This window comes from Orcinus orca, chromosome 16, assembly GCF_937001465.1.
Source record: "Orcinus orca chromosome 16, mOrcOrc1.1, whole genome shotgun sequence".
Lineage (NCBI taxonomy): Eukaryota > Metazoa > Chordata > Mammalia > Artiodactyla > Delphinidae > Orcinus > Orcinus orca.
Window position 1 is genome coordinate 81,651,205 of NC_064574.1, and position 12,256 is coordinate 81,663,460.

Genomic DNA, 12,256 nt, shown 5'->3' on the forward strand with positions numbered 1-12,256 from the left:
CAGCCATGCTTAGTGTGTGGCATACCTCTGGAATCTCTGAAAAAAGAATGGAGCCCTACAGAGAGGTAGTGAAGGAGGGAAGTGGCTGCAAGCCTGAATACCGACAAAGGACAGGCCTGGGAAACTGGAAGATGATCCCCAGGAAAAGTAGGATAGAAAGTCCCTGAAACTCTGATACATTTCTGCCCTCTTTCGGTACCTTCTCTGGTCGCTGTTAAGTAGGGTCGTGTTACAGCCCCCAGGTTACAGATGTAGAGACTGAGGTTTAGTGACTGCAGGTGGCTTCCCAACAGCTGTTGATCACAACCTGTCACATGTAAGCTAACATGAAGATAGATTGGCAAGTCTTCTGCACTGAAATGCCAGTATTCAATGTTTGCTGTTTCATGATAAGGGTCACTATGGGAAATAGTGAAACCCGAGGCTGCAGCAGCAACTTGGTTACAATCTGGCTCCTACCTCCATGGCTACCCCTGCCCAGGAGCTCCCCCACGGGTCTCCAGAACCAAGGACTCTATCTCACCTCACCAGGAATAAAGACAGATGCAGGTCATGAGGACACTAAGGGTCTTGTGTGTAGGATCCACCTATGTTCCCAACTGAGAGGAACACAAAATACATCCCACATGGGATGAATGGGGTGTTGTCTGATAACTACTGACAACTTAATTCACTCAACTAAACCCACAGCCTTTCTTATTCTTCTTGAGAACAAAACCATTTATAGAAACTATATGATTTCATCTTCCTCCAAAACACACACTTGGCTATGATGATTTTCTCACTAAGCCTTATATGACCATCACCCGCCCTATTCACCGCAGGACCTGGTCCAGCTGGTTGGAATCTATCCCAATGGCGATAGGATAGTCATTTCCTGGGAATAAAATGTAGCCAGTACCACGTCCTAACCAATACAAATAGCCTTGCTCTGCAAGGGGAAATAATAGAAGGCATGATCTTTGTGCCCCTTCATTCACAGCCAGGAAGACCTAACAGGAAGCGACGTATAGACTAAGATTGTGAAGGAAGACATGTGTGCCTGAAGATCACCCCACACCCCATGTCTCTCATCTAGTCGTTTGTGTACTAATGGGCTCGTCATGTACTTTCAAAGCTCTTTTCTCAATGCCTAGGGCACAAATATGACTAAAATCCAGACAGTATTCAGGTTGAAGACAGAGACAAATAGGTAGTTATAGTACAGCCAAGGTAAACTAATTATACAAGTTTCAGAAACAGTGTCTTCATCAACTATAAATGGCTTATCTTCTCAGTCCTTAGCAATGAGCTGGAGTTGAAAATCAAATAACACTCAGGGAGGCGTTAGCTCACTAATAGGTGAACAGGGTGTCAGGGACTCAGTGACGCAAGAGGCACTGTCAGTCTGCTATTCCTGTCCTTTTATATTGTTTGCCTAGGTGGCTCCTCTTCTGGGAAGCCTGTCCTGATGTCCACTGGCTGAAAGAATTGCCCACCATATGGGGAGGCAGTGTTGCTCTGGAGTGATTTGTGTGTTAGACTCAAATTTCACAGGTCACAACCTGGAGTGTACAAACAATGAAAGCAAGATTTTGTGTTTGTATTATATCTCTGCTCCCACGCCCTCATTCTTCTCAGTAGGGCAATGGCATTGAGCATGTCATTTCAGGGTAACAGGTGATAGCTAAGTTTTGGTGGCTTGGGGAGGTGAGTAGACAACTTTTCAGGGTCTCCTAGTATCAAGGGTGGGGAGATAGTGACAGGACATTCTGTCCTGGCCTTAGAGGAGGTGGGCACCTCACCCCAGTGTCACTGTATGTTGCTTGGGATCCATGCCTGCTGTGTTCAGGCCACGTGCCAAGCCCTGATAATAAAAAAGTCAAAATCTTTGCTCTCATGAAGCCTACACTTAAAGGGGAGAGAGACATAAACAAATAACTTCTCAAATAAGTATTGAGTTACATATCAGGACATGTATTATGAAGTAGAAGAACCCCTTACTTAAGCTCCCTTACCATTGATATAGTTGACTTTTCTTTCTTTCCTTAAACTCTGTCCTCCTTGAAAGATATGAAGGCAACAGAATAAGCAGGACTTGACGCATTGGGAGTGTGTGACCTTGGGCATCCCTGGGTCTGTTCCTCATCTGTCCGTGATGGAAATTGACCAGAATTCATCTAAAAGGAACTTATTTCAACCACGTGGTCCCTTCACTGCCTGCCTCTCTCAGCCTCTGTGTCTGTGGAGGATTTTCTAAACATTCCCTCCATTATTCTTCTTCCCTTATAGGTCATTGAGGGTCTCCAAGTCCCCCAGCCCAGTCAGGAACCAAGGGTTCTTGAGGGCAAGATGGAGAGCCAAGATGGAATAGGATGGACCTGGGAGAAGACAACCAACCATTTAGGTCTTGAGCTCTAAATTCTAGAGTGGTTTCTCAACTGGGGCTGCAGAGAGGGGCATACACCACACACACACACGCGCGCACACACACACACACACACCACACACACGCAGAGAGCAAGCCCTAACCTCAGGCAAGGAAAGCTAACAATTCTTTTTTTTTTTTTTAATTTTTATTTTTTAACATCTTTATTGGAGTATAATTGCTTTACAATGGTGTGTTAGTTTCTGCTTTATAACAAAGTGAATCAGTTATACATATACATATGTTCCCATATCTCTTCCCTCTTGCGTGTTGTAAGTACTCAGCCTTCATTAAGTGATTCAATTCCCCCCCCCAACAAGCCCATGAGGTAGGTGTTGTTATGATCTCTCTTTTACAAATGAGCAAGCTGGGACACAGAAGGGTGGCGTGACCACTCAAGGATGCATCACTAATTACTCACAGAGTTGGGATTCAAATTTAGATTATCTAGCTTTAGAGCCCAAGGTCTTAAATTAAACCAGGCTCAGCCTTGCCCAAGAATTTAATGGGAGCCTATCACTAAAACCCGGATCTTCCAAGAGGGTGGTGACCAGTGCTCTGCCCCAAACCAGAGACAAGGTGATGTCCCCTTGCAAGCCCATCGATGAGAGCTGGGGTGAGGTAGGAGAATATTTTTTCAGACCCACACACACTGCACCATGGAGAAAGCCCCTCCCCCATGCCCCGAAGCAGAAGAACCTCCATAGACTTCACAGCAAAGGGAAGAAGAGGAGGACATCCTCAGGGCTGCTCACTTTCTACTCCATCCTGGAGGGTCTCTTTCCTGATAAACTAGCCACTAACATCTCTACCACCCTGTACACCGTATAAAGTTCTTTCATGTCTCTCTTAATTGATCGTCGTGAAGACTCTGTGAGATAAGCAGTATTGGGATTATTTAATTCCCCCTTGACAGATGTGGAAATAGAAGCTCAGGGTGGAGAAAAGTCCTGCCCCAGCAATTAAACCATGAATCCAGATCACAGAGCCAGATCTTGCGATTCTAAATTGTGCCTATGGCTTGTTCGCTTAGATTCAAGGGGCCTCCTGAAATAACTTTGCAGGTTATGTCATCTTCCCATGGGATAACTATTTCCTGCCACACATCCCATCGTGCTTCCACTCTTGTTCCAAATGCTGCACAGCTGGTTGTGACTACAAAAACGATATGCACATCCTTCTACCCGTTACTAAGTTGGGTATTCACTGCACTTTTGGTGTCAGCAGTTCGAGGATGTAACAAATGGTTCAGACATGTCACAATCAGAATCATTTGGGTTTCCAGGAGAGCAGAAAGTAAAAAGTGATGAAAAGGAGTAAAAGAGGAATCAGAGAACAGAGGCAAATATCGGACAACCATATGGAAAGGAATGAACGAAACAGGAAGTATAAGATGAAGGGAAAAAACGAGGGTCTTGAGGCATGTTGGAAAAGAAAGGAAAAGCATTGGTCTCTCCTCATCGCTGCAGTAACTTCCTAACAAGTTTTGCTTGACTCTGTGTTGGCCTCATCCAGGGAATTCCCTTCTTAAGCCACCCGACAGAGTCTGGTAAAACACAGATCTTGTAACATTCCTCTGTGGTTCAAATCCCTACAAGCACTCCCATCATCCCCAAGATAAAATCTAAGTGCCTCAGGGTAGTATCTGAAGACGCTTCTTCATCTGGCCAAGAGTGGCTTCTTCAGACTTGTCTTGATCCCATCTCCTCATGCATTTGGCCAGAAGGAGAGAAGGGGAGAGGGCATTTCAGGATGTGAGAGTGGCCCACCTTACCATCATTATCATTGTTGAGTATGCTTCTCATTTCTTGGTTGAAAAAGACAGGGTCTAAATCAAGCCAACTTTCTTACTGCTAATAAAGGAGTGATCAGATCCCAGGCCAAGACAGGGATCCTCTGCTTCTAGGGTCAATGTCTCACCCTGGTCTGGTCAACAGGGGGCTGGAGAGCGTGCAAGGCCTCTGGAAAGAGCTATTGGGCTTTGCAGGCACCATAGTGACCTGTCTTGGACTTGATAGGGTACAGTCCTGGGATTTGAAAATTTTAACTGAGGTAAAACTCATGGCACAAAATTAACCATTTTAAAGTGAACAACTTAGTGTCATTTAGCACATGCACAATGTTGTGCTACCTACACCACTACCTAGTTCCAAAATAGTTCCATTACACCAAAATAAAATTTGTGCCCATTAAGCACATACTCTCCACTCTCCTCTTCCCAGGCCCTGATAACCACCAATGTACATTCTAGATGTTTCATATAAATGGATTCATGTAATATGTGGCCTTTTGTGTCTGGATTCTTTCATTCACGTTTCAAGGTTCATCCCTCTTGCACCATGCATCAGTACTTCACTCCTTTGATGGATGAATACTATTCTATTTATGAAAAAATTAATTAACAGTCAATCTAGGGCTTCCCTGGTGGTGCAGTGGTTAAGAATCCGCCTGCCAATGCAGGGGACATGGGTTTGAGCCCTGGTCTGGAAGATCCCACATGCCACAGAGCAACTAAGCCCATGCGCCACAACTACTGAGCCTGTGCTCTAGAGTCCGTGCTCCACAACAAGAGAAGCCACTGCAATGAGAAGCCTGCACACTGCAAGGAAGAGTAGCCCCTGCTCACTGCAACTAAAGAACACCAGTGCAGGAAGGAAGACCCAATGCAGCCAAAAATAAACAAATAAATAAATAAATAAAAATTAAAAGTTCCCTTAAAAAAATAGTCAATCTAAGAAAGAAATAGAAAATTTTATTCGAGCCAATCTGAGGATTATAACCTGGGAGACAATCTTTCAGAAAGCTTTGAGGACCGTTCCAACCATTAGAGGTCAAAGCACAGTTATGTAAGTTTTTGAGTCAAAAGGTTATACAACAGGGCTTCCCTGGTGGCGCAGTGGTTGAGAGTCCGCCTGCCGATGCAGGGGACACAGGTTCGTGCCCCGGTCCGGGAAGATCCCACATGCCGCGGAGCGGCTGGGCCCGTGAGCCGTGGCCGCTGAGCCTGCATGTCCGGAGCCTGTGCTCCGCAGCGGGAGAGGCCACGACAGTGAGAGGCCCAAGTACCGCAAAAAAAAAAAAAAAAAAAAAAAAAGGGGGGGTTATACATCAAATGACATACTGACAGTTTACACAAGCCAGATCTGCACATTGCAACCCCTTACAAGACTAAAAGGATTGTTATCTCTAAGGAGTTATCTTGCTGGCACCAGAGAAAATTGCTCTTGACGATGAAGCAGGCATTCCTGTGTCTTCTAAGGAGGTCTGGTTAATGCACATGCACAATGCACTCTAAAGGGGGAGCGTGGCCCAAATGGCAGAGAGGGAATTTTTTCTTTTTTAAGATTTTTTTTTCTTTTGATGTGGACCGCTTTTAAAGTCTTTATTGAATTTGTTACAATACTGCTTCTGTTTTCTGTTTTGGATTTTAGCCTTGAGGCACGTGGGATCTTAGCTCCCCAGCAGGGATCCAACCCACAACCCCTACATTGGAAGGCAAAGTCTTAACCACTGGACCACCAGGGAAGTCCCGGCAGAGAGGGAATTTTTTTTTTTTTTTTTTTTGCGGTACGCGGGCCCCTCACTGTTGTGGCCTCTCCCGTTGCAGAGCACAGGCTCCGGACGCGCAGGCTCAGCGGCCATGGCTCACGGGCCCAGCCGCTCCGCGGCATGTGGGATCCTCCCGGACCGGGGCACGAACCCGTGTCCCCTGCATCAGGAGGCGGACTCTCAACCACTGTGCCACCAGGGAAGCCCCCAGAGAGGGAGTTTAATGTATGAAAACTTTTTTTCTTGTCTTGCCTTAAAAATAAGTTTGTTTCATCATGTTGTATACAACATATACAACCATTTATTTATCCATTCATCCATGGATTTTCCTTGTTTCCAACCTTTTGCTTTTTTGGATAGTGCGGCAACGAACATGAAGATACATGTACTGGTTTTGAGAAACTGTTTCCAATCCTGTCATCTCCCCAGGAGTGCAGTTGCTGGGTCATATGGTAATTCTATGCTTTCCTTGCTGAGGAGTGGCCAAACATTTTCCATGATTGTGGCACCACTTTACAACCCCACCAGCAATGAATGAGCTGTCCAATTTCTACACATTCTCACCAACACTTGCTTTTTACATTATTTTTTATAGCCATCCTAGTGGCTGTGATGCAGTAACATTTCTGACATTTTGACTTTTTGGAACCACAAAATCAAAACGTCCAAATGGTTAAGAATCTCTATGAATTTGCCAGGGAATGAGGGGGAAAGCGGGGAGGAAAGGGTATGGATGGGAACCTGCCCCAGGAGGTCCCTTAGCTTCCTATGGACTCCAGGGACATCTATGCTCCTGTTGTGTAGACAGCTGGCTAGCAGGGATCCACAAAATGTGGCTGATATCAGGCGCTGGGTGAGTTATTTAAACCCTCTCAACCTCAGTTGCCTAATCTATAAAATGAGCATTCATAATTATGTCTTTCCCTCCTCAAGGAGCCCAGATCAGACCAGACCCTGGTCCCTGACCTGAAGGTTTTGGGGCCTGATCTGTAAGTCGGCCTCCTGGTGGCTTTGAGTGAAGAGAACATGTGACCTTGTCCATCAGATACCTGACCCTCAGCAGACCCTCTAGAAATGTTCACTCTTATGAGCTCATAAACTGTTCAACTAGTGCTAATAAGGACAAGAATTATAGCATAATCACAAATTATGGAATGTATCTTCTGACAGCAAGAGGAGGAGACATGAGCTGAAGCTGTAGTGAAAAATCATTAAAATGTTGGGTTTGCTGACCGTGAACTCTTCATTTCTTTCCTCCTTGTTGTGTTTAAATGGCTCCTCTTACCACCTGCTGTGTGTGGCGACACTGAGTCATAAATGTTCAGGACATTATTTCCTGGATTCTAACTGGGGCTGGGGGTGTCTGTCCAGCTGTGTGAGCTCAGGGCCCAGAGCAGGACCTCCAGCCCCACTTCGCCCCACCTCTGTAGGACCTCAAAGTCCCCTGGGGTGATGTCCCTCCCACTCTCCTCCTCCTACCCTGGGGCAAAAATTGTTTCTGAAAAGTTTCCAAACTTGAGTCCATTGCTGGCCGAGCAAAGACAGATCCCAAGGGAAAAAAGAAACAAGCAAGAAGAATCAAGAGCTCCTTCCCTCCTTACAGACACGGTGTATTCATGAAATTCAGCCAGGACCTCCAGGCAGCCACCAGATCCCTCACCCTGAGCTGCACCTTCCTCCCCCAGTTACTGGGAGTATCAGCTGCTACTGATTAAAGGCTGCCCTGCTCTCTAGAGAATCTCCCGGGCCCAAACTGAAGCCACTTCACCTGGGAGCCTGTGCCTCCTGGGGGATAAGAAGACCAGTCTATGATGGGGTACAAAAGGCTGGCCTGTGCCTCCAAGTGGGATCTACTCTGTATTACAAATCTCTTTCAGGCTTCCTGTGGAATCAAACTCCACAGAGAGCACATCTTCACCCAGCTTTTCCCCTTGCCCACCCAGATTCCCCTCATTCCCTTCCCCTGAGATCACTCTCTCAGTAAACTATTTGTGCCAGAGCCCTCAGGCCCTGCTTTTACGGAACCAGACCTAAGACAGTGGCTGAGCCCGAGCTAATGTGTGCACAGTGGCATTCAGCGGAGGGGCATAGAAGCACGGAAATTCAGCCCAAGCAATGCAAGGAATGGACCAAGCAATGCAAGGAATGGATGGGCTTGTGTGATTTGCCGAAAACCACTGATTAGTCTAGACTCAGTCCTGGACGGACGGTCCTGGGATTTTAAACTCAGGGGCTCCAGCTTCAGAGCCACTCCTCGGTCATGGTCACGGTCACAGTGTAGTGCTACCTCCTTAGAAAAAAAACAAGACAAAGCACGATCAAGTCGTCCCATCCCTGATGCTGCTCTCTGATGAGGAAAGGGCTGTCTGCCAGGTTCCTCCACTCTGAAGTTACCCCTTCTGCTCTACAATTAATGGGTATTCTGAGCAGCACTACTTTGAAGCTATGTAAGTTTCCTCGTCAAATTGCAATTTATCCATTAATTTATTTACATATATCTGTATGTACTCATGTTTTCCTATTTTCTTGAATGGCTTAACAGCTCTTACTATCATTATTTATTATAATGCTCAAATGGTCTCTGATTTGGGCAGTGGAAGCCCCTCAGGCTGGCTTCTGGGTCCTTTGGACACATCCCCCTCAATGTTTACAGTTCCTTGCTTTCTAGCCCAAGACGGTCCATCGTCGTCATGTACTTTCCCAGCCCTGGAATCAGCCATTTCTCTAAGGAGCCCAATTCCTTTCAGTGGAAAATGATATTTATAATCCAAGATCTGGGCACAAGGTATGCTCATTGCTATTAGGGTGTTATTGTTTCTACACTGTATCAGTGGAAAGCAGTAGGTGTCATGTGTTTTTGTAGCTACACAAACACACACACATACCTATCTATCTATATCTGTAACTCTCTGTCATCTGTCTATCTATCATCTGTCTATCTATCATCTATTTATCTATCTATCTATCTATCTGTCTATATCATCCAGTCTGCTATCATCTACCTACAAAGAAAAGCATGGATTTAATATGACCCTGCAATCCCACTTCTAGGCATATATCTGGAGAAAAACATGGCCCAAAAGGATACATACACCCCAGTGCTCACTGCATCACTATTTACAATAGCCAGGACATGGAAGCAACCTATTTCCATCGACAGAGGAATGGATAAAAAAGATGTGGTACATATATACAACGGAATATTACTCAGTCATTAAAAAGAATGAAATAATGCCATTTGCAGCAACATGGATGGCCCTAGAGATTGTCATACTGAGTGAAGTAAGTCAGACAGAGAAAGAGAAATATCGTATGATAACCCTTATATGCAGACTCTAAAAAGAAATGATACAAATGAACCTATTTACAAAACAGAAACAGACTCACAGACTTAGAGAACAAGCTTATCATTACAGGGCGGGGGGATAGTTAGGGAGTTTGGGATTGACATGTATACACTGCTATGTTTAAAATGGATAACAAACAATGACCTACTGTATAGCACAGGGAACTCTGCTCACTGTCATGTGGCAGCCTGGATGGGAGGGCAGTTTGGGGGAGAATGGATACATTATATATATGGTTGAGTCCCTTTGCTGTGCACCTGAAACTATCACAACATTGTTTTGTTTTGCTTTGTTTTGTTTTTATATATTTATTGACTTAATTATTATTATTTATTTTTGGCTGCGTTGGGTCTTCGTTGCTGTGTGGGCTTTCTCTAGTTGTGGCGAGCGGGGGCTACTCTTTGTTGCCGTGTGTGGGCTTCTCACTGTGGTGGCTTCTCTTGTTGCAGAGCACGGGGTCTAGGTGCGCGGGCTTCAGTAGTTGTGGCTTGCGGGCTCTAGAGCTCAGGCTCAGTAGTTGTGGTGCACAGGCTTAGTTGCCCCATGCATGTGGGATCTTCCCAGACCAGGGCTCGAACCCATGTCCCCTGCATTGGCAGGCAGATTCTTAACCACTGCATGACCAGGGAAGCCCTCACAACATTGTTGATCAGCTATACTCCAATATAAAATAAAAAGTTAAAAAAGAAAAGCATGGATTTACACTGATACATTCAGTTTCAATCGCTGACTCCACGGGGTTTATTCTGGTTTTCTCCCTCTCTGAATCAGTGACTCTCTTCTCCAACAGTGAGAATTCTGCCTTCCACCATCCTTTATATATTTACTTACTTGATCACCCCTCCTTTATGTACCCAAATCCATGATCCATCCCTTTCCACTCACGATGCCCCCTCCCCTTACCCTACTTGGGTTCTCCACACCCTAGTTAGTCTCTGGCTGCTGTTACAGGCCACCCCTATGAGTGGGTATTTTGGGTTCCCACACCCATGCCGGGCTGCCATCCCTGTGGACACCCTCTATTCCCTACTTTGTCTCTGACTTGGAGTCACTGTGCCCCCTTCTCTGCTCCTGCCCTGCAGTGTGAGGCTGCCCACGTTCTGTGTCCCACTTACTGGTTTAGGGCTGGATTATCCAGGAGGGCAAGGCAGGGGAAGGAAAAGGGAGGGAAGGGGCAGAAAAGGGAAAGGAAGAGCCCTGTACCCTTCTGATACCAAATGAAACTGACCAGTGCTTGTAGCCTTTCTGCCCAATCAACTCACCAATCAGCCACCTTTATTCCATGTTCATTGCATTAAGACAGTTGGGAGTCGAGGATGGAATACAAAGAGGTATGAAAACATACGTGCTCCGGGACTTACCTGGTGGCGCAGTGGTTAAGAACCCGCCTGCCAATGCAGGGGACACGGGTTCAAGCCCTGGGTCCGGGAAGATCCCACATGACATGGAGCAACTAAGCCCGTGCGCCACAACTACTGAGCCTGCGCTCTAGAGCCCACGAGCCACAACTACTGAGCCTGCATTCTGCAACTACTGAGCCCGCGTTCTGCAGCTACTGAAGCCCATTCACCTAGAACCCGTGCTCTGCAACAAGAGAAGCCAACGCAATGAGAAGCCTGCGCACTGCAGTGAAGAGTAGCCCCCGCTCGCCACTACTAGAGAAAGCCCACGCACAGCAAAGAAGATCGAACACAACCAAAACTAAATTAATTAATTAATTAATTAATTAATTTTAAAAAAGAAACAAAACATATGTGCTCCAAAAAAGGTAGATTTAAACTATAAAGGTAGATTTAAAAGGCAGATTTCTAAGCACTGGGAAAAGTCACAGTCAGTGAACTCTTACCTACTTAATATGTCAACCTGGAGTTTTTAAAAGGCCCCACCCACCAGGGATTGTGATGGTCAAAAGCATTTAGTCCCTGAGTCTCTCTGATTCTGCTGTATACATTCCCCCTAATGTGCACAAAGGCATCAGATTATACTTTTGTAAAGAGATGTTTATTGACTTGCTCAATGTAATATTTAATTTAGAATATTCAAAATAAAATCTGTGACATAAATGTCACTACTTCAGTCACCACAATCATTCTTATTTTCATTAGAGTTTGTTGAGAAATTTTCATTCTGATTAGTGCTCAGGAGGAGTAGATGGTACTAACTACCATCAGGAAGTGGATGGAGATGGTCCTAGGAGAGCCCATGAAGTTGAGTATCCGGCACTTACTTGTCACCTCCTTTAATGACGCAATATATAACACTCCACACAGACAATGAGAAAGCTAAATGATTGGGCAGAATACCTAATTGTCCATCAAGAGCAGTAGGTGAAGCCTATCTTCATTTAATAGTTTTATCACAAAGTAAGTAAAGTCTCAGGTGTTCCTGGATACAGCTTCCTTGAAGATCAAAGCCCATGTCCTTCGAGAAAGTCAGGCTCCACTTACGGTCGCATCTCTTGACACAACCTTTAGAACAACAGGTTTTTCCAACTGCGTAAGTCCTACAGTGAACAATTTCAGGGGGATCTGCAACATTTAAACAAACACATGAGAACCGATTAATGGAGCCCCACCAACAAAAAAAAGCAAAGTAGACGAGATACATTATGGACAATAATCCTTTACAAACATGTAAAAGCTACTTTTAGCATCATGTATATTTGATTTTTTTAAACTACCGATTCAGTATGTTTGATAGATAGAGGGACAGATATAGGGACAGCCAGGATGTCTATATTTTCTTGATTGAATGTTAATAGTTTGTGTCTTCAGAGAATTGGTCTATTTAACGTATATTATAAAACATATGGGAATACAGTTGTTCACGGTATTCCCTTTTCATGTCCTATCAGAATTTAACTTCCATTTTTATTACAATATAGTTGACTTACAGCAGTGCATAAATTTAAGGTGTACAGCAAAATGATTTGACTTACATATATCACAAAATT

General features: G+C 44.9%; 1 protein-coding gene across 1 annotated transcript in view; it reads right to left on the reverse strand.

The window, feature by feature from the left end:
• Positions 1-11,285: 11,285 nt before the first annotated feature.
• LOC117200989 (cytochrome P450 3A28-like) overlaps positions 11,286-12,256 on the reverse strand; it is a 55,069-nt gene continuing 54,098 nt past the window's right edge. The window contains exon 14 of the mRNA XM_049699277.1: positions 11,286-11,831. Coding sequence (XP_049555234.1) covers positions 11,736-11,831 — 96 coding nt within the window. The 3' untranslated portion in view covers positions 11,286-11,735. The remainder of the gene's footprint in view (positions 11,832-12,256) is intronic.